This window comes from Cyprinodon tularosa, unplaced genomic scaffold (assembly GCF_016077235.1).
Source record: "Cyprinodon tularosa strain WSP-4 unplaced genomic scaffold, ASM1607723v1 ctg1022, whole genome shotgun sequence".
NCBI lineage: Eukaryota > Metazoa > Chordata > Actinopteri > Cyprinodontiformes > Cyprinodontidae > Cyprinodon > Cyprinodon tularosa.
In genome coordinates, this window is record NW_024037808.1 from 28,595 (window position 1) to 53,725 (window position 25,131).

The following is a 25,131-nucleotide window of genomic DNA, read 5'->3' on the forward strand; positions in this document are numbered from 1 at the left end:
AGACACCAGGAAGGCCCACAGAGAGAGACCAGTTAACTCCACGTAGACACCAGGAAGGCCCACAGAGAGAGACCAGCTAACTCCACGTAGACACCAGGAAGGCCCACAGAGAGAGACCAGTTAACTCCACATAGACACCAGGAAGGCCCACAGAGAGAGACCAGCTAACTCCACGTAGACACCAGGAAGGCCCACAGAGAGAGACCAGTTAACTCCACGTAGACACCAGGAAGGCCCACAGAGAGAGACCAGTTAACTCCACGTAGACACCAGGAAGGCCCACAGAGAGAGACCAGTTAACTCCACGTAGACAACAGGAAGGCCCACAGAGAGAGACCAGCTAACTCCACATAGACACCAGGAAGGCCCACAGAGAGAGACCAGTTAACTCCACGTAGACACCAGGAAGGCCCACAGAGAGAGACCAGCTAACTCCACGTAGACACCAGGGAAGACCCACAGAGAGAGACCAGCTAACTCCACGTAGACACCAGGGAAGGCCCACAGAGAGAGACCAGCTAACTCCACGTAGACACCAGGGAAGGCCCACAGAGAGAGACCAGCTAACTCCACGTAGACACCGGGAAGACCCACAGAGAGAGACCAGCTAACTCCACGTAGACACCGGGAAGACCCACAGAGAGAGACCAGCTAACTCCACGTAGACACCGGGAAGACCCACAGAGAGAGACCAGCTAACTCCACGTAGACACCGGGAAGGCCCACAGAGAGAGACCAGCTAACTCCACGTAGACACCAGGAAGGCCCACAGAGAGAGACCAGCTAACTCCACGTAGACACCAGGAAGGCCCACAGAGAGAGACCAGCTAACTCCACGTAGACACCAGGAAGGCCCACAGAGAGAGACCAGCTAACTCCACGTAGACACCAGGAAGGCCCACAGAGAGAGACCAGCTAACTCCACGTAGACACCAGGAAGGCCCACAGAGAGAGACCAGTTAACTCCACGTAGACACCAGGAAGGCCCACAGAGAGAGACCAGCTAACTCCACGTAGACACCAGGAAGGCCCACAGAGAGAGACCAGTTAACTCCACATAGACACCAGGAAGGCCCACAGAGAGAGACCAGTTAACTCCACGTAGACACCAGGAAGGCCCACAGAGAGAGACCAGCTAACTCCACGTAGACACCAGGAAGGCCCACAGAGAGAGACCAGTTAACTCCACGTAGACACCAGGAAGGCCCACAGAGAGAGACCAGCTAACTCCACGTAGACACCAGGAAGGCCCACAGAGAGAGACCAGTTAACTCCACATAGACACCAGGAAGGCCCACAGAGAGAGACCAGCTAACTCCACGTAGACACCAGGAAGGCCCACAGAGAGAGACCAGTTAACTCCACGTAGACACCAGGAAGGCCCACAGAGAGAGACCAGTTAACTCCACGTAGACACCAGGAAGGCCCACAGAGAGAGACCAGTTAACTCCACGTAGACAACAGGAAGGCCCACAGAGAGAGACCAGCTAACTCCACATAGACACCAGGAAGGCCCACAGAGAGAGACCAGTTAACTCCACGTAGACACCAGGAAGGCCCACAGAGAGAGACCAGCTAACTCCACGTGGACACCAGGAAGACCCACAGAGAGAGACCAGCTAACTCCACATAGACACCAGGAAGACCCACAGAGAGAGACCAGCTAACTCCACATAGACACCAGGAAGACCCACAGAGAGAGACCAGCTAACTCCACATAGACACCAGGAAGACCCACAGAGAGAGACCAGCTAACTCTACGTAGACACCAGGAAGACCCACAGAGAGAGACCAGCTAACTCCACGTAGACACCAGGAAGACCCACAGAGAGAGACCAGCTAACTCCACGTAGACACCAGGAAGACCCACAGAGAGAGACCAGCTAACTCCACGTAGACACCAGGAAGACCCACAGAGAGAGACCAGCTAACTCCACGTAGACACCAGGAAGACCCACAGAGAGAGACCAGCTAACTCCACGTAGACACCAGGAAGACCCACAGAGAGAGACCAGCTAACTCCACGTAGACACCAGGAAGACCCACAGAGAGAGACCAGCTAACTCCACGTAGACACCAGGAAGACCCACAGAGAGAGACCAGCTAACTCCACGTAGACACCAGGTAGACCCACAGAGAGAGACCAGCTAACTCCACGTAGACACCAGGAAGACCCACAGAGAGAGACCAGCTAACTCCACATAGACACCAGGAAGACCCACAGAGAGAGACCAGCTAACTCCACATAGACACCAGGAAGACCCACAGAGAGAGACCAGCTAACTCTACGTAGACACCAGGAAGACCCACAGAGAGAGACCAGCTAACTCCACGTAGACACCAGGAAGACCCACAGAGAGAGACCAGCTAACTCCACGTAGACACCAGGAAGACCCACAGAGAGAGACCAGCTAACTCCACGTAGACACCAGGAAGGCCCACAGAGAGAGACCAGCTAACTCCACGTAGACACCAGGAAGACCCACAGAGAGAGACCAGCTAACTCCACGTAGACACCAGGAAGACCCACAGAGAGAGACCAGCTAACTCCACGTAGACACCAGGAAGACCCACAGAGAGAGACCAGCTAACTCCACATAGACACCAGGAAGACCCACAGAGAGAGACCAGCTAACTCCACGTAGACACCCCCTGGGCCCTAAAGCACTCCTTCAGAGACTGTTTCACCGTGGGGCAGTCGTCCTTTTGACGGACCAGTTTCATCTTTTTTTTGCCCAGATCTAATTCCTCCAGTTTACGGTGCATAGTTGTGATGAATGCATAAACGTTAGGGAAATTCAAAAGACTTGTCATTAATCTTTGTTTTCAAAGGTTTATGTTAAAGTTAACCTTTAAATAAGAATGTCTAACCTTTTTAGACACGTTATCCCTAATATTACTGGGAAGTTCTTTTTGCATAAATAGAAACCCAAACAGCTCCTCTACTTCCTGGACTCCAGCAGCTCCTGTGTTTCCTGACCAGCTGGTTCATCCAGGATGGTTACTGACCTCCTTTCTTTCTATCTTCTGCCTGCTCTCTGCTTTACTCCTCTAAATAGATCTTCTTTCCACCAGTCCTCCCATCTTCTCCGTCTCTCCTCTTCTATCAATCGTACTCTCTTCTAAAACAGACATCATAGAATCATCATTCCTTCCAAAAACACAGCGCTACAACTTAATAAACTCACACTGCTGCTAACCAGCCTGCTAACAGTTGCTAACCAGCTAGCTAAAAGCTGGTAACCACCTGGCTAACAGCTGCTAACCAGCCTGCTAACAGTTGCTAACCAGCTAGCTAAAAGCTGGTAACCACCTGGCTAACAGCTGCTAACCAGCCTGCTAACAGTTGCTAACCAGCTAGCTAAAAGCTGGTAACCACCTGGCTAACAGCTGCTAACCAGCCTGCTAACAGTTGCTAACCAGCTAGCTAAAAGCTGGTAACCAGCTGGCTAACTGCTGCTAACTAGCCTGCTTACAGCAGCTAACCAGCTAGGTAATAGCTGGTAACTAGCCTGCTAACAGCCACTGACCAGCCAGCTAACAAACGCTAACAAGGTAGCTAACAGCTGCTAACTAGCCTGCTAACAGCTGCTAACTAGCCTGCTAACAGCTGCTAATCAGCCTACTAACAGCTGCTAACCAGCTAGCTAATACCCACTAACCAGCCTGCTAACAGCTGCTAACCAACTAGCTAACAGCCACTTACCAGCTAGCTAAAAGGCGCTAACTAGCCTGCTAACAGCTGCAAACAGCTGCTAACCAGCCAGCTATCAGCCGCTTACCAGCTAGCTAACAGCCACTAACAAGCTAGCTAACAGCTGCTAACCACCTAGCTAACAGCTTCTAACTAGCCTGCTAACAGCTGCTAACCAGCCTGCTAACAGCTGCTAACCAACCAGCTAACAGCCACTTACCAGCTAGCTAACAGGCGTTTACTAGCCTGCTAACAGCTGCTAACCAACCAGCTAACAGCCACTTACCAGCTAGCTAACAGGCGTTTACTAGCCTGCTAACAGCTGCTAACCACCTAGCTAACAGCTGCTAACCAGCCTGCTAACAGCTGCTAACCAGCTAGCTACCAGCTGCTAACCAGCCTGCTAACAGCTGCTAACCTGCCAGCTAACAAACGCTAACCAGCTAGCTAACAGCTGCTAACTAGCCTGCTAACAGCTGCTAACCACCTAGCTAACAGCTGCTAACCAGCCTGCTAACCAGCTAGCTAACAGCTGCGAACTAGCCTGCTAACAGCTGCTAACCAGCCAACTAACAGCCACTAACTAGCCTGCTAACAGCTGCTAACCACCTAGCTAACAGCTGCTAACTAGCCTGCTAACAGCTGCTAACTAGCCTGCTAACAGATGCTAACCACTTAGCTAACAGCTGCTAACCAGCCTGCTAACAGCTGCTAACCAGCTAGCTAACAGCCGCTAACTAGCCTGCTAACAGCTGCTAACAACCTAGCTAATAGCTGCTAATCAGCTTGCTAACAGCTGCTAACCAGCTAGCTAACAGCTGCTAACTAGCCTGCTAACAGCCGCTTACTAGCCTGCTAACAGCTGCTAACCAGCTAGCTAACAGCTGCTAACCAGTCTGCTAACAGCAGCTAACCAGCTAGCTAACATCTGCTAACCAGCAAGCTAACAGCTGCCAACCAGTCAGCTAACAGCTGCAAACTAACGAGCTAACAGCTGCTAACCAGCCAGCTTAGAGCTGCTGACCAGCCAGCTAAAAGCTGCTAACCAGCTAGCTAACAGCTGTCAACCAGCTAGCTAACAGCCACTAACCAGCTAGCTAATAGCTGCTAACTAGCCTGCTAACAGCTGCTAACCACCTAGCTAACAGCTGCTAACTAGCCTGCTAACAGCTGCTAACTAGCCTGCTAACAGCTGCTAACCACTTAGCTAACAGCTGCTAACCAGCCTGCTAACAGCTGCTAACCAGCTAGCTAACAGCCGCTAACTAGCCTGCTAACAGCTGCTAACAACCTAGCTAATAGCTGCTAATCAGCCTGCTAACAGCTGCTAACCAGCTAGCTAACAGCTGCTAACTAGCCTGCTAACAGCCGCTTACTAGCCTGCTAACAGCTGCTAACCAGCTAGCTAACAGCTGCTAACCAGTCTGCTAACAGCAGCTAACCAGCTAGCTAACATCTGCTAACCAGCAAGCTAACAGCTGCCAACCAGTCAGCTAACAGCTGCAAACTAACGAGCTAACAGCTGCTAACCAGCCAGCTTAGAGCTGCTGACCAGCCAGCTAAAAGCTGCTAACCAGCTAGCTAACAGCTGTCAACCAGCTAGCTAACAGCCACTAACCAACTAGCTAATAGCTGCTAACTAGCCTGCTAACAGCTGCTAACCACCTAGCTAACAGCTGCTAACTAGCCTGCTAACCAGCCTGCTAACAGCTGCTTACCAACCAGCTAACAGCCACTTACCAGCTAGATAAAAGGTGCTAACTAGCCTGCTAACAGCTGCTAACCAGCTAGCTAATACCCACTAACCAGCCTGCTAACAGCTGCTAACAGCTGCTAACCAACTAACCACCTAGCTAACAGCTGCTAACCAGCCTGCTAACAGTTGCTAACCAGCTAGCTAAAAGCTGGTAACCACCTGGCTAACAGCTGCTAACCAGCCTGCTAACAGTTGCTAACCAGCTAGCTAACAGCCGCTAACTAGCCTGCTAACAGCTGCTAACCAGCTAGCTAACAGCTGCTAACTAGCCTGCTAACAGCTGCTAACCACCTAGCTAATAGCTGCTAATCAGCCTGCTAACAGCTGCTAACCAGCTAGCTAACAGCTGCTAACTAGCCTGCTAACAGCCGCTTACTAGCCTGCTAACAGCTGCTAACCAGCTAGCTAACAGCTGCTAACCAGTCTGCTAACAGCAGCTAACCAGTTGCCAACCAGTCAGCTAACAGCTGCTAACTAGCCTGCTAACAGCCACTAACTAGCCTGCTAACAGCTGCTAACCAGCTAGCTAACAGCCACTAACTAGCCTGCTAACAGCTGCTAACCACCTAGCTAATAGCTGCTAATCAGCCAGCTAACAGCTGCTAACCAGCTAGCTAACAGCTGCTAACTAGCCTGCTAACAGCCACTAACTAGCCTGCTAACAGCTGCTAACCAGCTAGCTAACAGCCACTAACTAGCCTGCTAACAGCTGCTAACCACCTAGCTAATAGCTGCTAATCAGCCAGCTAACAGCTGCTAACCAGCCAGCTTAGAGCTGCTGACCAGCCAGCTAAAAGCTGCTAACCAGCTAGCTAACAGCTGTCAACCAGCTAGCTAACAGCCACTAACCAGCTAGCTAATAGCTGCTAACTAGCCTGCTAACAGCTGCTGACCACCTAGCTAACAGCTGCTAACTAGCCTGCTAACCAGCCTGCTAACAGTTGCTAACCAGCTAGCTAAAAGCTGGTAACCACCTGGCTAACAGCTGCTAACCAGCCTGCTAACAGTTGCTTACCAGCTAGCTAACAGCCGCTAACTAGCCTGCTAACAGCTGCTAACCAGCTAGCTAACAGCTGCTAACTAGCCTGCTAACAGCCGCTTACTAGCCTGCTAACAGCTGCTAACCAGCTAGCTAACAGCTGCTAACCAGTCTGCTAACAGCAGCTAACCAGCTAGCTAACAGCTGCTAACCAGCAAGCTAACAGCTGCCAACCAGTCAGCTAACAGCTGCAAACTAACGAGCTAACAGCTGCTAACCAGCCATCTAACAGCCACTAACCAGCTAGCTAACAGCTGCTAACTAGCCTGCTAACAGCTGCTAACCAGCTTGCTAACAGCCGCTAACCAGCTAGATAACAGCCGCTAAATAGCCTGCTAACAGCTGCTAACCACCTAACTAACAGCTGCTAACCAGCCTGCTAACAGCTACTAACCTGCCAGCTAACAGTTGCTAAGCTGCCAGCTAACAGATGCTAACCAGCTAGCTAACAGCTGCTAACTAGCCTGCTCACAGCTGCTAACCAGCCTGCTAACAGTTGCTAACCAGCCAGCTAACAGCCGCTAACTAGCCTGCTAACAGCTGCAAACAGCTGCTAACCAGCCAGCTATCAGCCGCTTACCAGCTAGCTAACAGCCACTAACAAGCTCGCTAACAGCTGCTAACCACCTAGCTAACAGCTTCTAACTAGCCTGCTAACAGCTGCTAACCAGCCTGCTAACAGCTGCTAACCAACCAGCTAACAGCCACTTACCAGCTAGCTAACAGGCGTTTACTAGCCTGCTAACAGCTGCTAACCAACCAGCTAACAGCCACTTACCAGCTAGCTAACAGGCGTTTACTAGCCTGCTAACAGCTGCTAACCACCTAGCTAACAGCCACTGACCAGCCAGCTAACAAACGCTAACAAGGTAGCTAACAGCTGCTAACTAGCCTGCTAACAGCTGCTAACTAGCCTGCTAACAGCTGCTAATCAGCCTACTTACAGCTGCTAACCAGCTAGCTAATACCCACTAACCAGCCTGCTAACAGCTGCTAACCAACTAGCTAACAGCCACTTACCAGCTAGCTAAAAGGCGCTAACTAGCCTGCTAACAGCTGCAAACAGCTGCTAACCAGCCAGCTATCAGCCGCTTACCAGCTAGCTAACAGCCACTAACAAGCTAGCTAACAACTGCTAACCACCTAGCTAACAGCTTCTAACTAGCCTGCTAACAGCTGCTAACCAGCCTGCTAACAGCTGCTAACCAACCAGCTAACAGCCACTTACCAGCTAGCTAACAGGCGTTTACTAGCCTGCTAACAGCTGCTAACCAACCAGCTAACAGCCACTTACCAGCTAGCTAACAGGCGTTTACTAGCCTGCTAACAGATGCTAACCACCTAGCTAACAGCTGCTAACCAGCCTGCTAACAGCTGCTAACCAGCTAGCTACCAGCTGCTAACCAGCCTGCTAACAGCTGCTAACCTGCCAGCTAACAAACGCTAACCAGCTAGCTAACAGCTGCTAACTAGCCTGCTAACAGTTGCTAACCACCTAGCTAACAGCTGCTAACCAGCCTGCTAACCAGCTAGCTAACAGCTGCGAACTAGCCTGCTAACAGCTGCTAACCAGCCAGCTAACAGCCACTAACTAGCCTGCTAACAGCTGCTAACCACCTAGCTAACAGCTGCTAACTAGCCTGCTAACAGCTGCTAACTAGCCTGCTAACAGCTGCTAACCACTTAGCTAACAGCTGCTAACCAGCCTGCTAACAGCTGCTAACCAGCTAGCTAACAGCCGCTAACTAGCCTGCTAACAGCTGCTAACAACCTAGCTAATAGCTGCTAATCAGCTTGCTAACAGCTGCTAACCAGCTAGCTAACAGCTGCTAACTAGCCTGCTAACAGCCGCTTACTAGCCTGCTAACAGCTGCTAACCAGCTAGCTAACAGCTGCTAACCAGTCTGCTAACAGCAGCTAACCAGCTAGCTAACATCTGCTAACCAGCAAGCTAACAGCTGCCAACCAGTCAGCTAACAGCTGCAAACTAACGAGCTAACAGCTGCTAACCAGCCAGCTTAGAGCTGCTGACCAGCCAGCTAAAAGCTGCTAACCAGCTAGCTAACAGCTGTCAACCAGCTAGCTAACAGCCACTAACCAGCTAGCTAATAGCTGCTAACTAGCCTGCTAACAGCTGCTAACCACCTAGCTAACAGCTGCTAACTAGCCTGCTAACCAGCCTGCTAACAGCTGCTTACCAACCAGCTAACAGCCACTTACCAGCTAGATAAAAGGTGCTAACTAGCCTGCTAACAGCTGCTAACCAGCTAGCTAATACCCACTAACCAGCCTGCTAACAGCTGCTAACCAACTAACCACCTAGCTAACAGCTGCTAACCAGCCTGCTAACAGTTGCTAACCAGCTAGCTAAAAGCTGGTAACCACCTGGCTAACAGCTGCTAACCAGCCTGCTAACAGTTGCTAACCAGCTAGCTAACAGCCGCTAACTAGCCCGCTAACAGCTGCTAACCAGCTAGCTAACAGCTGCTAACTAGCCTGCTAACAGCTGCTAACCACCTAGCTAATAGCTGCTAATCAGCCTGCTAACAGCTGCTAACCAGCTAGCTAACAGCTGCTAACTAGCCTGCTAACAGCCGCTTACTAGCCTGCTAACAGCTGCTAACCAGCTAGCTAACAGCTGCTAACCAGTCTGCTAACAGCAGCTAACCAGTTGCCAACCAGTCAGCTAACAGCTGCTAACTAGCCTGCTAACAGCCACTAACTAGCCTGCTAACAGCTGCTAACCAGCTAGCTAACAGCCACTAACTAGCCTGCTAACAGCTGCTAACCACCTAGCTAATAGCTACTAATCAGCCAGCTAACAGCTGCTAACCAGCTAGCTAACAGCTGCTAACTAGCCTGCTAACAGCCGCTTACTAGCCTGCTAACAGCTGCTAACCAGCTAGCTAACAGCTGCTAACCAGTCTGCTAACAGCAGCTAACCAGCTGCCAACCAGTCAGCTAACAGCTGCAAACTAACGAGCTAACAGCTGCTAACCAGCCAGCTTAGAGCTGCTGACCAGCCAGCTAAAAGCTGCTAACCAGCTAGCTAACAGCTGTCAACCAGCTAGCTAACAGCCACTAACCAGCTAGCTAATAGCTGCTAACTAGCCTGCTAACAGCTGCTGACCACCTAGCTAACAGCTGCTAACTAGCCTGCTAACCAGCCTGCTAACAGTTGCTAACCAGCTAGCTAAAAGCTGGTAACCACCTGGCTAACAGCTGCTAACCAGCCTGATAACAGTTGCTTACCAGCTAGCTAACAGCCGCTAACTAGCCTGCTAACAGCTGCTAACCAGCTAGCTAACAGCTGCTAACTAGCCTGCTAACAGCCGCTTACTAGCCTGCTAACAGCTGCTAACCAGCTAGCTAACAGCTGCTAACTAGCCTGCTAACCAGCCTGCTAACAGTTGCTAACCAGCTAGCTAAAAGCTGGTAACCACCTGGCTAACAGCTGCTAACCAGCCTGCTAACAGTTGCTAACCAGCTAGCTAACAGCCGCTAACTAGCCCGCTAACAGCTGCTAACCAGCTAGCTAACAGCTGCTAACTAGCCTGCTAACAGCTGCTAACCACCTAGCTAATAGCTGCTAATCAGCCTGCTAACAGCTGCTAACCAGCTAGCTAACAGCTGCTAACTAGCCTGCTAACAGCCGCTTACTAGCCTGCTAACAGCTGCTAACCAGCTAGCTAACAGCTGCTAACCAGTCTGCTAACAGCAGCTAACCAGTTGCCAACCAGTCAGCTAACAGCTGCTAACTAGCCTGCTAACAGCCACTAACTAGCCTGCTAACAGCTGCTAACCAGCTAGCTAACAGCCACTAACTAGCCTGCTAACAGCTGCTAACCACCTAGCTAATAGCTACTAATCAGCCAGCTAACAGCTGCTAACCAGCTAGCTAACAGCTGCTAACTAGCCTGCTAACAGCCGCTTACTAGCCTGCTAACAGCTGCTAACCAGCTAGCTAACAGCTGCTAACCAGTCTGCCAACAGCAGCTAACCAGCTGCCAACCAGTCAGCTAACAGCTGCAAACTAACGAGCTAACAGCTGCTAACCAGCCAGCTTAGAGCTGCTGACCAGCCAGCTAAAAGCTGCTAACCAGCTAGCTAACAGCTGTCAACCAGCTAGCTAACAGCCACTAACCAGCTAGCTAATAGCTGCTAACTAGCCTGCTAACAGCTGCTGACCACCTAGCTAACAGCTGCTAACTAGCCTGCTAACCAGCCTGCTAACAGTTGCTAACCAGCTAGCTAAAAGCTGGTAACCACCTGGCTAACAGCTGCTAACCAGCCTGATAACAGTTGCTTACCAGCTAGCTAACAGCCGCTAACTAGCCTGCTAACAGCTGCTAACCAGCTAGCTAACAGCTGCTAACTAGCCTGCTAACAGCCGCTTACTAGCCTGCTAACAGCTGCTAACCAGCTAGCTAACAGCTGCTAACTAGCCTGCTAACAGCCGCTTACTAGCCTGCTAACAGCTGCTAACCAGCTAGCTAACAGCTGCTAACCAGTCTGCTAACAGCAGCTAACCAGCTAGCTAACAGCTGCTAACCAGCAAGCTAACAGCTGCCAACCAGTCAGCTAACAGCTGCAAACTAACGAGCTAACAGCTGCTAACCAGCCATCTAACAGCCACTAACCAGCTAGCTAACAGCTGCTAACTAGCCTGCTAACAGCTGCTAACCAGCTTGCTAACAGCCGCTAACCAGCTAGATAACAGCCGCTAAATAGCCTGCTAACAGCTGCTAACCACCTAACTAACAGCTGCTAACCAGCCTGCTAACAGCTACTAACCTGCCAGCTAACAGTTGCTAAGCTGCCAGCTAACAGATGCTAACCAGCTAGCTAACAGCTGCTAACTAGCCTGCTCACAGCTGCTAACCAGCCTGCTAACAGTTGCTAACCAGCCAGCTAACAGCCGCTAACTAGCCTGCTAACAGCTGCTAACCAGCTAGCTAACAGCCACTAACTAGCCTGCTAACAGCTGCTAACCACCTAGCTAATAGCTGCTAATCAGCCAGCTAACAGCTGCTAACCAGCTAGCTAACAGCTGCTAACTAGCCTGCTAACAGCCGCTTACTAGCCTGCTAACAGCTGCTAACCAGATAGCTAACAGCTGCTAACCAGTCTGCTAACAGCAGCTAACCAGCTGCCAACCAGTCAGCTAACAGCTGCAAACTAACGAGCTAACAGCTGCTAACCAGCCAGCTTAGAGCTGCTGACCAGCCAGCTAAAAGCTGCTAACCAGCTAGCTAACAGCTGTCAACCAGCTAGCTAACAGCCACTAACCAGCTAGCTAATAGCTGCTAACTAGCCTGCTAACAGCTGCTGACCACCTAGCTAACAGCTGCTAACTAGCCTGCTAACCAGCCTGCTAACAGCTGCTTACCAACCAGCTAACAGCCACTTACCAGCTAGATAAAAGGTGCTAACTAGCCTGCTAACAGCTGCTAACCAGCTAGCTAACAGCCGCTAACTAGCCTGCTAACAGCTGCTAACCACCTAGCTAATAGCTGCTAATCAGCCTGCTAACAGCTGCTAACCAGCTAGCTAACAGCTGCTAACTAGCCTGCTAACAGCCGCTTACTAGACTGCTAACAGTTGCTAACCAGCTAGCTAACAGCTGCTAACCAGTCTGCTAACAGCAGCTAACCAGCTAGCTAACAGCTGCTAACCAGCAAGCTAACAGCTGCCAACCAGTCAGCTAACAGCTGCAAACTAACGAGCTAACAGCTGCTAACCAGCCAGCTTAGAGCTGCTGACCAGCTAGCTAAAAGCTGCTAACCAGCTAGCTAACAGCTGTCAACCAGCTAGCTAACAGCCACTAACCAGCTAGCTAATAGCTGCTAACTAGCCTGCTAACAGCTGCTAACCTGCCAGCTAACAGACGCTAACCAGCTAGCTAACAGCTGCTAACTAGCCTGCTAACAGCTGCTAACCAGCCATCTAACAGCCACTAACCAGCTAGCTAACAGCCACTAACCAGCTAGCTAACAGCTGCTAACTAGCCTGCTAACAGCTGCTAACCAGCTTGCTAACAGCCACTAACCAGCTAGCTAACAGCCGCTAAATAGCCTGCTAACAGCTGCTAACCATCTAACTAACAGCTGCTAACCAGCCTGCTAACAGCTGCTAACCTGCCAGCTAACAGTTGCTAAGCTGCCAGCTAACAGATGCTAACCAGCTAGCTAACAGCTGCTAACTAGCCTGCTCACAGCTGCTAACCAGCCTGCTAACAGCTGCTAACCAGCCAGCTAACAGCCGCTAACCAGCTAGCTAACAGCTGCTAACTAGCCTGCTAACCACCTAGCTAACAGCTGCTAACCAGCCTGCTAAAAGCTGCTAACCACCTAGCTAACAGCTGCTAACCAGCTAGCTAACAGCCGCTAACTAGCCTGCTAACAGCCGCTTACTAGCCTGCTAACAGCTGCTAACCAGCCAGCTAAGAGCCGCTAACTAGCCTGCTAACAGCTGCTAACCACCTAGCTAATAGCTGCTAATCAGCCTGCTAACAGCTGCTAACCAGCTAGCTAACAGCTGCTAACTAGCCTGCTAACAGCCGCTTACTAGCCTGCTAACAGCTGCTAACCAGCTAGCTAACAGCTGCTAACCAGTCTGCTAACAGCAGCTAACCAGTTGCCAACCAGTCAGCTAACAGCTGCTAACTAGCCTGCTAACAGCCACTAACTAGCCTGCTAACAGCTGCTAACCAGCTAGCTAACAGCCACTAACTAGCCTGCTAACAGCTGCTAACCACCTAGCTAATAGCTACTAATCAGCCAGCTAACAGCTGCTAACCAGCTAGCTAACAGCTGCTAACTAGCCTGCTAACAGCCGCTTACTAGCCTGCTAACAGCTGCTAACCAGCTAGCTAACAGCTGCTAACCAGTCTGCTAACAGCAGCTAACCAGCTGCCAACCAGTCAGCTAACAGCTGCAAACTAACGAGCTAACAGCTGCTAACCAGCCAGCTTAGAGCTGCTGACCAGCCAGCTAAAAGCTGCTAACCAGCTAGCTAACAGCTGTCAACCAGCTAGCTAACAGCCACTAACCAGCTAGCTAATAGCTGCTAACTAGCCTGCTAACAGCTGCTGACCACCTAGCTAACAGCTGCTAACTAGCCTGCTAACCAGCCTGCTAACAGTTGCTAACCAGCTAGCTAAAAGCTGGTAACCACCTGGCTAACAGCTGCTAACCAGCCTGATAACAGTTGCTTACCAGCTAGCTAACAGCCGCTAACTAGCCTGCTAACAGCTGCTAACCAGCTAGCTAACAGCTGCTAACTAGCCTGCTAACAGCCGCTTACTAGCCTGCTAACAGCTGCTAACCAGCTAGCTAACAGCTGCTAACCAGTCTGCTAACAGCAGCTAACCAGCTAGCTAACAGCTGCTAACCAGCAAGCTAACAGCTGCCAACCAGTCAGCTAACAGCTGCAAACTAACGAGCTAACAGCTGCTAACCAGCCATCTAACAGCCACTAACCAGCTAGCTAACAGCTGCTAACTAGCCTGCTAACAGCTGCTAACCAGCTTGCTAACAGCCGCTAACCAGCTAGATAACAGCCGCTAAATAGCCTGCTAACAGCTGCTAACCACCTAACTAACAGCTGCTAACCAGCCTGCTAACAGCTACTAACCTGCCAGCTAACAGTTGCTAAGCTGCCAGCTAACAGATGCTAACCAGCTAGCTAACAGCTGCTAACTAGCCTGCTCACAGCTGCTAACCAGCCTGCTAACAGTTGCTAACCAGCCAGCTAACAGCCGCTAACTAGCCTGCTAACAGCTGCTAACCAGCTAGCTAACAGCCACTAACTAGCCTGCTAACAGCTGCTAACCACCTAGCTAATAGCTGCTAATCAGCCAGCTAACAGCTGCTAACCAGCTAGCTAACAGCTGCTAACTAGCCTGCTAACAGCCGCTTACTAGCCTGCTAACAGCTGCTAACCAGATAGCTAACAGCTGCTAACCAGTCTGCTAACAGCAGCTAACCAGCTGCCAACCAGTCAGCTAACAGCTGCAAACTAACGAGCTAACAGCTGCTAACCAGCCAGCTTAGAGCTGCTGACCAGCCAGCTAAAAGCTGCTAACCAGCTAGCTAACAGCTGTCAACCAGCTAGCTAACAGCCACTAACCAGCTAGCTAATAGCTGCTAACTAGCCTGCTAACAGCTGCTGACCACCTAGCTAACAGCTGCTAACTAGCCTGCTAACCAGCCTGCTAACAGCTGCTTACCAACCAGCTAACAGCCACTTACCAGCTAGATAAAAGGTGCTAACTAGCCTGCTAACAGCTGCTAACCAGCTAGCTAACAGCCGCTAACTAGCCTGCTAACAGCTGCTAACCACCTAGCTAATAGCTGCTAATCAGCCTGCTAACAGCTGCTAACCAGCTAGCTAACAGCTGCTAACTAGCCTGCTAACAGCCGCTTACTAGACTGCTAACAGTTGCTAACCAGCTAGCTAACAGCTGCTAACCAGTCTGCTAACAGCTGCTAACCATCTAACTAACAGCTGCTAACCAGCCTGCTAACAGCTGCTAACCTGCCAGCTAACAGTTGCTAAGCTGCCAGCTAACAGATGCTAACCAGCTAGCTAACAGCTGCTAACTAGCCTGCTCACAGCTGCTAACCAGCCTGCTAACAGCTGCTAACCAGCCAGCTAACAAAGCGAAACTAGCTAACGCTGCTAACTACCTGCTAACCACCTAGTTAAAAGCTGCTAACCAGCCTGCTAAAAGCTGCTAACCCCCTAGCAAAAAGCTGCTAACCCTGCTAACAGCCCTAAATAGCCTGCTAACAGGGCCGGGTTACTAGCCTTTCTAACAGCCTAAACCGCCACTAAAAGCCCTAACCCGCTAGCTAACAGCCCCTAACTAGCCGCTAAAAGTGCAAGGGAGCTAGCTAACACTGCTACCAGCAAAACTAAAGCTGTCAACCAGCTAGCTAAAAGTGTTTCTGAAACGCAGCATGCTAAAAGGGCCCCTTTTTTTTTCCCTTTAAAAACTGTAAAACCCCAAAAATTTGGCGGGAAAAGGCAAAAAAAACAACCCCCCCCCCCCCCCCCCCCCCCCACAAAAAACAAAAAAAAAAAAAAAACCCCCCCCCCCCCCCCCCCCCCCCCCCCCCCCCCCCCCCCCCCCCCAAAAAAAACAAAAAACAAAAAAAAAAAACCCGGCTGCCCCAAATATTTTTCTGGGAACAACCAAAGCCCCAGGGAGTCCCCCTTTTTCTGCCAAATTTTCATTTTTTAAAAGGTTTTTTTAAAACGTTCCTTCAAAAATTTTTCAGGGAAAATACTTAAATTAAATTTTATTTTCAATTAAACAGGCGAAAGGCGTAACCTTTGAAGCTTTCCGTGGGCGTTAAAAAAGGAACATGAAAGTAAAAAACCCCCTGTTTAAAAAAAAATGTTTTGGGATTTGTTCTCTTTTGGAATTTTAAATTTTTAATTTAACGGCCCCCGGGGTCCCGGCGGGGGCCCTTTGGGGGCAGAAAGCTTTTTTTGGAAAAAAAAATATGTTTTAATTTTTTTGCTTTTTAACGCCCCAAATTGCCGGTGGGAAACCCCCTTTTAAAACCAAAATTTCCAAAAAAAACTGGGTTTTACTGGGCCCAAGGGGAAACCCAATGATTTGATCGGGATTTTCACGGGCCCCTTTTGATTTTCAATTTTACAAATTACAAAAAACTTCCCGAGCTAATTTTTTAGGATGCCCCGATTTTTTAAATTTTGCCTATGGTTGCAGAATTGGAAAAAAAGACTATGAAACCAGATCCACTGGGGGTTATCCTTTTATTAGGAGGGATTTTGACAAATTTTCCGATGTTTTTTACAGTTTTCTGCTGGTTTAAAAAAAATGATGAGAAGCAGGGGAGAGCTTAAAACGCCCTGATTTCTGAAAGCTGTGAATGAGGATATACATCACACATATATATATGACATCATTAACTGATTAAAGAACAAATGTTCTCATATTCACTACGATTTGACAAAAGATTCTTGACAATGACATTTTTAACAAAAAATAAATGAAAATGAACATAAAATTAATTTTAAAAAACAAAATAACATTACTCTCTCTTGTGAATCACATTACAACAAATGTTCCTCTATAGATCATAATATTCATTATCAAAGAGCAATCCTTTAAAATACTGAATAATAATAATAATAACATACAATATAAATATATATTTGTAAAACAGAATTTAACATATTAAAATAAAACTTTGTGCTTATATTAATATTTAATTGCACAATATCTAACTTTGCATAAATCTCATCCAGTTTAAATCATTTTTAATCTGAATAAATCTGTAATCTAATGTAAAGGTAATCTCAGGATGAGTTTTGGTCCTTTAAATTGTTGTGACATGTAAGAGATTATATAATCTGTGACTCTTTCATGGGATTAAACTGAGGTCAAAGAAGCCTCCTGTTCATTCTGACAGCAGCTAAATGAACTGTGGTCTGACCCAAGATGGCCGCCCTCTAGGCTCATGATAAGACAAAAGGCCCAGAGGTGAATGCAAGCATAATGAGGTTGGGAAACACTGATAACGATGGAGGTAGAAACTCAATATGACCTCCAAGATAACAGGATCGGTTCTACAAAATAATCCCTGATCAGGTGAATCAGGTGTAGATCTGCAGCTACTAGACGTCACCCCTGGGTTGGTTCTGATCAACAGCTAAAATAGACATGAGGTCCTGTGGTGCGTTTCAGTGCAGAGGAAAGAATCTGATGGAGAGAATAGACCTCCACCAAAGACATACCATGGATGGATGGATGGATGATGGATGGATGGATGGATGGATGAGGATGGATGGATGGATGGATGGATGGATGGATGGAATGATGAGGATGGATGGATGGATGGATGAGGATGGATGGATGGATGGATGGATGAGGATGGATGGATGGATGCATGGATGAGGATGGATGGATGAGGATGGATGGATGAGGATGGATGGATGGATGGATGGATGGATGGATGGATGGATGGATGGATGGATGAGGATGGATAGATGGATGGATGGATGGATGGATGGATGGATGAGGATGGATGGATGGATGGATGGATGGATGGATGAGGATGGATGGATGGATGGATGGATGGATGGATGGATGGATGGATGGATGGATGGATGGATGAGGATGGATGGATGGATGGATGGATGGATGGATGAGGATGGATGGATGGATGGATGAGGATGGATGGATGGATGGATGGATGATGGATGGATGGATGGATGGATGGATGAGGATGGATGGATGGATGGATGGATGGATGAGGATGGATGGATGGATGAGGATGGATGGATGGATGAGGATGGATGGATGGATGGATGAGGATGGATGGATGGATGAGGATGGATGGATGGATGGATGAGGATGGATGGATGGATGAGGATGGATGGATGGATGAGGATGGATGGATGGATGGAACCAGAGGAAACAGAACCCACCCAGCAAGTTCTGCTTTACATAGATCTACTGTGTCTTTTCTTCTGAGTGAAGAAGAACGGATCTTTATGATCCAGTTTAGAAGAACGGATCTTTATGATCCAGTTTAGAAGAACGGATCTTTATGATCCAGTTTAGAAGAATGGATCTTTATGATCCAGTTTAGAAGAATGGATCTTTATGATCCAGTTTAGAAGAACGGATCTTTATGATCCAGTTTAGAAGAATGGATCTTTATGATCCAGTTTAGAAGAACGGATCTTTATGATCCAGTTTAGAAGAATGGATCTTTATGATCCAGTTTAGAAGAACGGATCTTTATGATGATGAGACACCAACAGATCTGAGTTAAATAGATTCATTTCTGCAGGAACTGATTCGTTTGCATCCAGATGTGTGAAGGATGAAGAGGAGGCAGATGTTCTGCTCCACGGTCACAAACTTTCCTCTAACTTCTCCTCAAAGTTCACATTTCTGGAAAACACAACTAAGACAAAGTTTTAGAGGTTCTGCAGAACCGAATAATCCCGCAGGAGCCGGCGGACCGAGCGGGTCCCGCATCCTGCCCCGCAGCAAACAGGTCCAAAGAGGCGGCCAGCAGCGGACAGGTGATCCCCGCAAACATCTGCAGCCTCCCGCAGCCTGAGCTGCTGATCTGCTCTGCTGCTTAAAGTTGGCAGAGCGGCTGCGGGGCCAGAGTGCCTGTTCCGTGCGGGTTGTTGCGGTAGTGTTGCGGTGAGCGGCCTTGAGCGCGGAGCCTCCGCTCACTGTGATGAACAAACTTTTACCCCCCTCCCCCCCTCATTTAAATAACCCGATATTTGCCGCCATCAGAGGGCTGTCCGCCCGCATCTGTTGGACCAAACTCACCCTGGGAGCTTCCTCATCCTCTCTCTGGACTTTTTCCTCACTTTCAACTATTTCCTGAATTTTTAATAATTTTTTTCTCATATTTTCTGCCAGACGCGGCGGGCCTGGAAATTGTTTGCTCTGTCTTTTTTCGGGCAGCCATTGTGTATGCGCTGCGATGCAACCGCACTATGCCCTGACCACGCCCACTCCGGTCCCCCTGCTTCTTCTGATTGGTTCTCAGCATTGCCACTCTCCCGCCCCTCTCACAGTCAGGCCTGCTGCACTGGCCGGACCCCCTGTCAATCATTTGGTCTTCGCGCTTGTGATTGGGCGGGGCTCGGACCTCAGCAGGAACGCTATTGGGCCGCTGGGCTTTCAGGGCCGTCCTGCTCTCTGATTGGCTGACGCGGTATGTGGAGGGTTCTCCTGGCGCTGTGCTGTAGAGAGCAGCAGTTAGCTAGCTATAACTCTCTGTAGCTGGGGTCTGAGGAGCAGCAGGAGGAGCGGCAGGAGGAGCGGCAGGAGGAGCGGCAGGAGGAGCGGCAGGAGGAGCTGCAGAGGACAGCCGGCGGCAGCGGGAGGACAGCTGGGCTCACTCCGGGTTGTTTGATAACTGAACCATGACCTTCAGCCTGGATGAACCTCAGCGGCTTCCGTAGTGTGAGGATCGGAGGCGATCTTCTGCAGGTAGGTGGACCTCCTCTGGCTCAGCACCGGAATATTGGACCCACTCTGGTCCGAACCGGCAGACATGTTGCTCTGTCGCTTTAAACCGGTTTGGAAACCGGTTCAGGCTGAGCTGTTCACATTGATCCACAGGTTAAAGCAGAGGAAGCTCAGTGTTTATCATTAAGGTGCGTTCAGGTGCAGTGGTTAAACCCTGCACCGCGTCATCAATTAGGAGGAGCTTCAGCATGGAGGTCAGGGCTGAGCATTTCAGATGCAATTAATATGAATATTTTATTAAATAATAATAAAAACTAATACAGTTTATTACTTTCTATTTTCTAACGTTAGACCCAATGTCAGTGGCTAACTCAGTCAATGTCTTCCAGTCAGTCTGAGATAGCCAGACTAATGTTAGTCTACAGACTATACTATAGGATCCATAGATGGATTTATTGCTTAGTTCATGCACTGGCTGGGCAATGACCAGAGGAACGTCTTCCTGCAGACAGAAAACTGCTGGTTTTAGCAGCCAAATGCTTGAAAGGAAGCATTTTACTGTGCATCTCTGTGGGGGTGGGGAGTACTAAGATGGCGGCTGGTGGCTTCACTGAATAAATAGAGATCACTGCCCCAGACCCTCTGCTTTGGACCTGCCGTTACCCCTGGCAACCCATGTCATTTCCTGTCAGTATTTCAAGCCCAGGTGACCCTTAACATCAGGGCCTAATGCTAAAAGGTTCTCTGTGAACAACCTTTGAATCTCCTTGAAGAGAAAGATCCACTGTGGTTGGGATTCAGCAGGACTTCCCTGTAGGTCTCCCCCCTCAGAAAGCCCTGATGCTGGGCAGAGGGCAGGGATAGAGTGGCCTCTGGGCTGGAGGTTCTCCATGCATCCATACCAGAGCACTAATACATGACATTAGCTCCTTTCCTTTACTTTCAGTAAACAGAAGCACACTGAGTGGAACAGATCTGTCCTCTTATAGTGTCCACAGCCTTGTCCCAGATTTGACCTGCATTTAAATAGAACAAATAACAATAAAAACATGAAACTGTTTAAACAGCTTTGTCACATCCTGCTTCCTTAAAGCCTTTTTAGGTGGAAACCTGTTTTCAGAGCAAGTTTAATCTCTGCTTCAGCAGAACTTCATGTTTCAGTTCTCATGTAGTGGATGCAGTGCAAATGCAGTGCGGTAGAGGGCGCTGTTTCCGTCTGCAGCAGACATCCACTTCATTGCTGAGTTTCTCTGCCTCAGAGGCAGGGAAACCATCTGATGCCGACAGCAGCCTGCTAGACATGAACTACTGCTATGGTCTCTGGCCAGCCTCCTTTATACGTTCATCCGCCTATGATGGTCTCTGGCCAGCCTCCTTTATACGTTCATCCGCCTATGATGGTCTCTGGCCAGCCTCCTTTATACGTTCATCCGCCTATGATGGTCTCTGGCCAGCCTCCTTTATACGTTCATCCGCCTATGATGGTCTCTGGCCAGCCTCCTTTATACGTTCATCCGCCTATGATGGTCTCTGGCCAGCCTCCTTTATACGTTCATCCGCCTATGATGGTCTCTGGCCAGCCTCCTTTATACGTTCATCCGCCTATGATGGTCTCTGGCCAGCCTCCTTTATACGTTCATCCGCCTATGATGGTCTCTGGCCAGCCTCCTTTATACGTTCATCCGCCTATGATGGTCTCTGGCCAGCCTCCTTTATATGTTCATCCGCCTATGATGGTCTCTGGCCAGCCTCCTTTATACATTCATCCGCCTATGATGGTCTCTGGCCAGCCTCCTTTATACGTTCATCCGCCTATGATGGTCTCTGGCCAGCCTCCTTTATATGTTCATCCGCCTATGATGGTCTCTGGCCAGCCTCCTTTATACATTCATCCGCCTATGATGGTCTCTGGCCAGCCTCCTTTATACATTCATCCGCCTATGATGGTCTCTGGCCAGCCTCCTTTATACATTCATCCGCCTATGATGGTCTCTGGCCAGCCTCCTTTATACATTCATCCGCCTATGATGGTCTCTGGCCAGCCTCCTTTATACATTCATCCATCTATGATGGTTTCTGGCCAGCCTCCTTTATACATTCATCCGCCTATGATGGTCTCTGGCCAGCCTCCTTTATACGTTCATCCGCCTATGATGGTCTCTGGCCAGCCTCCTTTATACATTCATCCGCCTAGCCTATGATGGTCTCTGGCCAGCCTCCTTTATACATTCATCCAGCTATGATGGTTTCTGGCCAGCCTCCTTTATACATTCATCCATCTATGATGGTCTCTGGCCAGCCTCCTTTATACATTCATCCGCCTATGATGGTCTCTGGCCAGCCTCCTTTATACATTCATCCGCCTATGATGGTCTCTGGCCAGCCTCCTTTATACATTCATCCGCCTATGATGGTCTCTGGCCAGCCTCCTTTATACATTCATCCGCCTATGATGGTCTCTGGCCAGCCTCCTTTATATGTTCATCCGCCTATGATGGTCTCTGGCCAGCCTCCTTTATACGTTCATCCGCCTATGATGGTCTCTGGCCAGCCTCCTTTATACGTTCATCCGCCTATGATGGTCTCTGGCCAGCCTCCTTTATATGTTCATCCGCCTATGATGGTCTCTGGCCAGCCTCCTTTATACGTTCATCCGCCTATGATGGTCTCTGGCCAGCCTCCTTTATACGTTCATCCGCCTATGATGGTCTCTGGCCAGCCTCCTTTATACGTTCATCCGCCTATGATGGTCTCTGGCCAGCCTCCTTTATACATTCATCCGCCTATGATGGTCTCTGGCCAGCCTCCTTTATACATTCATCCATCTATGATGGTTTCTGGCCAGCCTCCTTTATACATTCATCCGTCTATGATGGTCTCTGGCCAGCCTCCTTTATACATTCATCCGCCTATGATGGTCTCTGGCCAGCCTCCTTTATACATTCATCCGCCTATGATGGTCTCTGGCCAGCCTCCTTTATACATTCATCCGCCTATGATGGTCTCTGGCCAGCCTCCTTTATACATTCATCCGTCTATGATGGTTTCTGGCCAGCCTCCTTTATACATTCATCAGTCTATGATGGTCTCTGGCCAGCCTCCTTTATACATTCATCAGTCTATGATGGTCTCTGGCCAGCCTCCTTTATACATTCATCAGTCTATGATGGTCTCTGGCCAGCCTCCTTTATACGTTCATCCGCCTATGATGGTCTCTGGCCAGCCTCCTTTATACATTCATCAGTCTATGATGGTCTCTGGCCAGCCTCCTTTATACATTCATCAGTCTATGATGGTCTCTGGCCAGCCTCCTTTATACGTTCATCCGCCTATGATGGTCTCTGGCCAGCCTCCTTTATACATTCATCCGCCTATGATGGTCTCTGGCCAGCCTCCTTTATACGTTCATCCGCCTATGATGGTCTCTGGCCAGCCTCCTTTATACATTCATCCGTCTATGATGGTCTCTGGCCAGCCTCCTTTATACGTTCATCCGCCTATGATGGTCTCTGGCCAACCTCCTTTATACATTCATCCGCCTATGATGGTCTCTGGCCTGCCTCCTTTATACATTCATCCGCCTATGATGGTCTCTGGCCAGCCTCCTTTATACCTTCATCCGTCTATGATGGTCTCTGGCCAGCCTCCTTTATACGTTCATCCGACTATGATGGTTTCTGGCCAGCCTCCTTTATACATTCATCCGCCTATGATGGTCTCTGGCCAGCCTCCTTTATACATTCATCAATCTATGATGGTCTCTGGCCAGCCTCCTTTATACATTCATCCGCCTATGATGGTCTCTGGCCAGCCTCCTTTATACATTCATCCGCCTATGATGGTCTCTGGCCAGCCTCCTTTATACGTTCATCCGCCTATGATGGTCTCTGGCCAGCCTCCTTTATACGTTCATCCGTCTATGATGGTCTCTGGCCAGCCTCCTTTATACGTTCATCCGCCTATGATGGTCTCTGGCCTGCCTCCTTTATACATTCATCCGCCTATGATGGTCTCTGGCCAGCCTCCTTTATACATTCATCCGCCTATGATGGTCTCTGGCCAGCCTCCTTTATACATTCATCCGCCTATGATGGTCTCTGGTCAGCCTCCTTTATACATTCATCCGCCTATGATGGTCTCTGGTCAGCCTCCTTTATACATTCATCCGCCTATGATGGTCTCTGGCCAGCCTCCTTTATACATTCATCCGCCTATGATGGTCTCTGGTCAGCCTCCTTTATACATTCATCCGCCTATGATGGTCTCTGGTCAGCCTCCTTTATACATTCATCCGCCTATGATGGTCTCTGGCCAGCACTCATTTCTGGCATGTCTGCCTATTTAGTCACGTGTTCACAGGTCTCTACGTGTTCATCAACATTTCTGTCTAACAGCTGAACCTGCGTCCTGAATTCTTTCCAGGCTCTGTGCCGTGGTTTGACCAAGTTGGCAGTAAAACATTCAGCATGTGGTTAACTCGGCCTTGGAGATGAAGGGCTGCAGGTTTCTCTGGTTGGAAGGAGGAAAATAAAATCTGAATGTGTGTATTTCTGCTCTTGTATGTTTCTGGGGTCAGAGAGAAGAACTGAACCTTTAGGTGTTTGGATCCACTCCCAGATCCACCATGGACCAGAAGTCCAGGAAGGTCTCCAACCAGGACATCAACCCCTGCCTGGAGGTAAGCTGCAGCCACTTCTGATTCTGAACAGGGCGGGTTCTGCTCTAAGCTGATCCCTCCGACCCGTTTCAGGAGAGCGATGCGTCCCACAGGTGTTTGGACGCCTACAACTACGACCGCAGCATGTGCTCAGCCTACTTCCAGAGGTACAAGAACTGCCGCAAGTTCTGGGTAAGTTCCCGGACCAGAGCGCGGTGTGAGAACCAGTCGGTACCAGAGCTCCACTAACCCTCCTGTGTTTCTCTGCAGCATGGCATTATGGTCCAGAGAAGAAGAGACGGCATCAAACCAGACATGCCCACCGCCGCTGAGAGGACAGAGATGCTGGGCACCATGGGAGGGAAGCCTTACTGACCGGTCCAGACCGGCCCACTGGGCCAGAGGGAAGCCCAGCCCACCCTGGACTCAGTAGAGACCTTAAAGTTGGCCCAGGAACCAGGTTCTGGCTTGTTACAGATGGGCTGGGTTCTACAGGAGGTTCCGACATGGTCGCTGTTTGCCCCAGATCGTCTGAGCGAGTCCACTAAGCGTGACGGACACAGGACATGATGATGATGATGATGATGATGATGATGATGTGCATCCAGCCTTACATGTTGCCAATAAATGACCCTTCATCCCTCCTATGTGTCTCTGTTCTGGTTCTGATCCACTTTGCACAGAAATCTGCTCCCCTTTAATAGCAAATAACAGTTTAAACTTCTGTTCTTTTATCTGATTGATTTTCTAAATATTTTTTATCATGTTTCAGGTTTATTTTCAGTTTTTTCTGTGGGTGGAGGCTGGTTTCTGTTCTGAGCCCGTCAGTCCTCTGGCTGTCGGACTTTGGACCAATAGGAAGGCTGTTGCTAGGCTCCACGGGCAGGAAAGCTGCTGGTCAGGATTTTTTCCTGTGCAGGAGGGGGTCTGGGTGGCAGTCAGGTCTACAGTTCTGTGGTGAAGTCGGGTCCAGAGTCTGTGTGAACATCAGATGAAGTTCCTG

The 25,131-nt window shown here is 49.4% G+C and overlaps 3 protein-coding genes across 3 annotated transcripts in view; 2 read left to right on the forward strand and 1 right to left on the reverse strand.

The window, feature by feature from the left end:
- plag1 (pleiomorphic adenoma gene 1) overlaps positions 1-18,994 on the reverse strand; it is a 39,071-nt gene extending 20,077 nt beyond the window's left edge. The window contains exon 1 of the mRNA XM_038279962.1: positions 18,824-18,994. The gene's annotated coding sequence lies outside the window, so the exon portion shown is untranslated. The remainder of the gene's footprint in view (positions 1-18,823) is intronic.
- A 217-nt stretch (positions 18,995-19,211) lies between these two features.
- chchd7 (coiled-coil-helix-coiled-coil-helix domain containing 7) lies at positions 19,212-24,775 on the forward strand. The gene is made up of 4 exons (XM_038279974.1): positions 19,212-19,492; positions 24,048-24,149; positions 24,222-24,320; positions 24,399-24,775. The coding sequence occupies exons 2-4, from the start codon at positions 24,096-24,098 to the stop codon at positions 24,501-24,503; spliced, it is 258 nt and encodes an 85-aa protein (XP_038135902.1). The 5' UTR covers positions 19,212-19,492; positions 24,048-24,095; the 3' UTR covers positions 24,504-24,775.
- LOC119780057 (extensin-like) lies at positions 21,731-24,041 on the forward strand. Its single transcript, XM_038279949.1, has 2 exons — positions 21,731-23,438; positions 23,775-24,041. Exons 1-2 carry the CDS (start codon positions 21,753-21,755, stop codon positions 23,814-23,816), a joined length of 1,728 nt encoding a protein of 575 aa, XP_038135877.1. The 5' UTR covers positions 21,731-21,752; the 3' UTR covers positions 23,817-24,041.
- Positions 24,776-25,131: the final 356 nt, after the last annotated feature.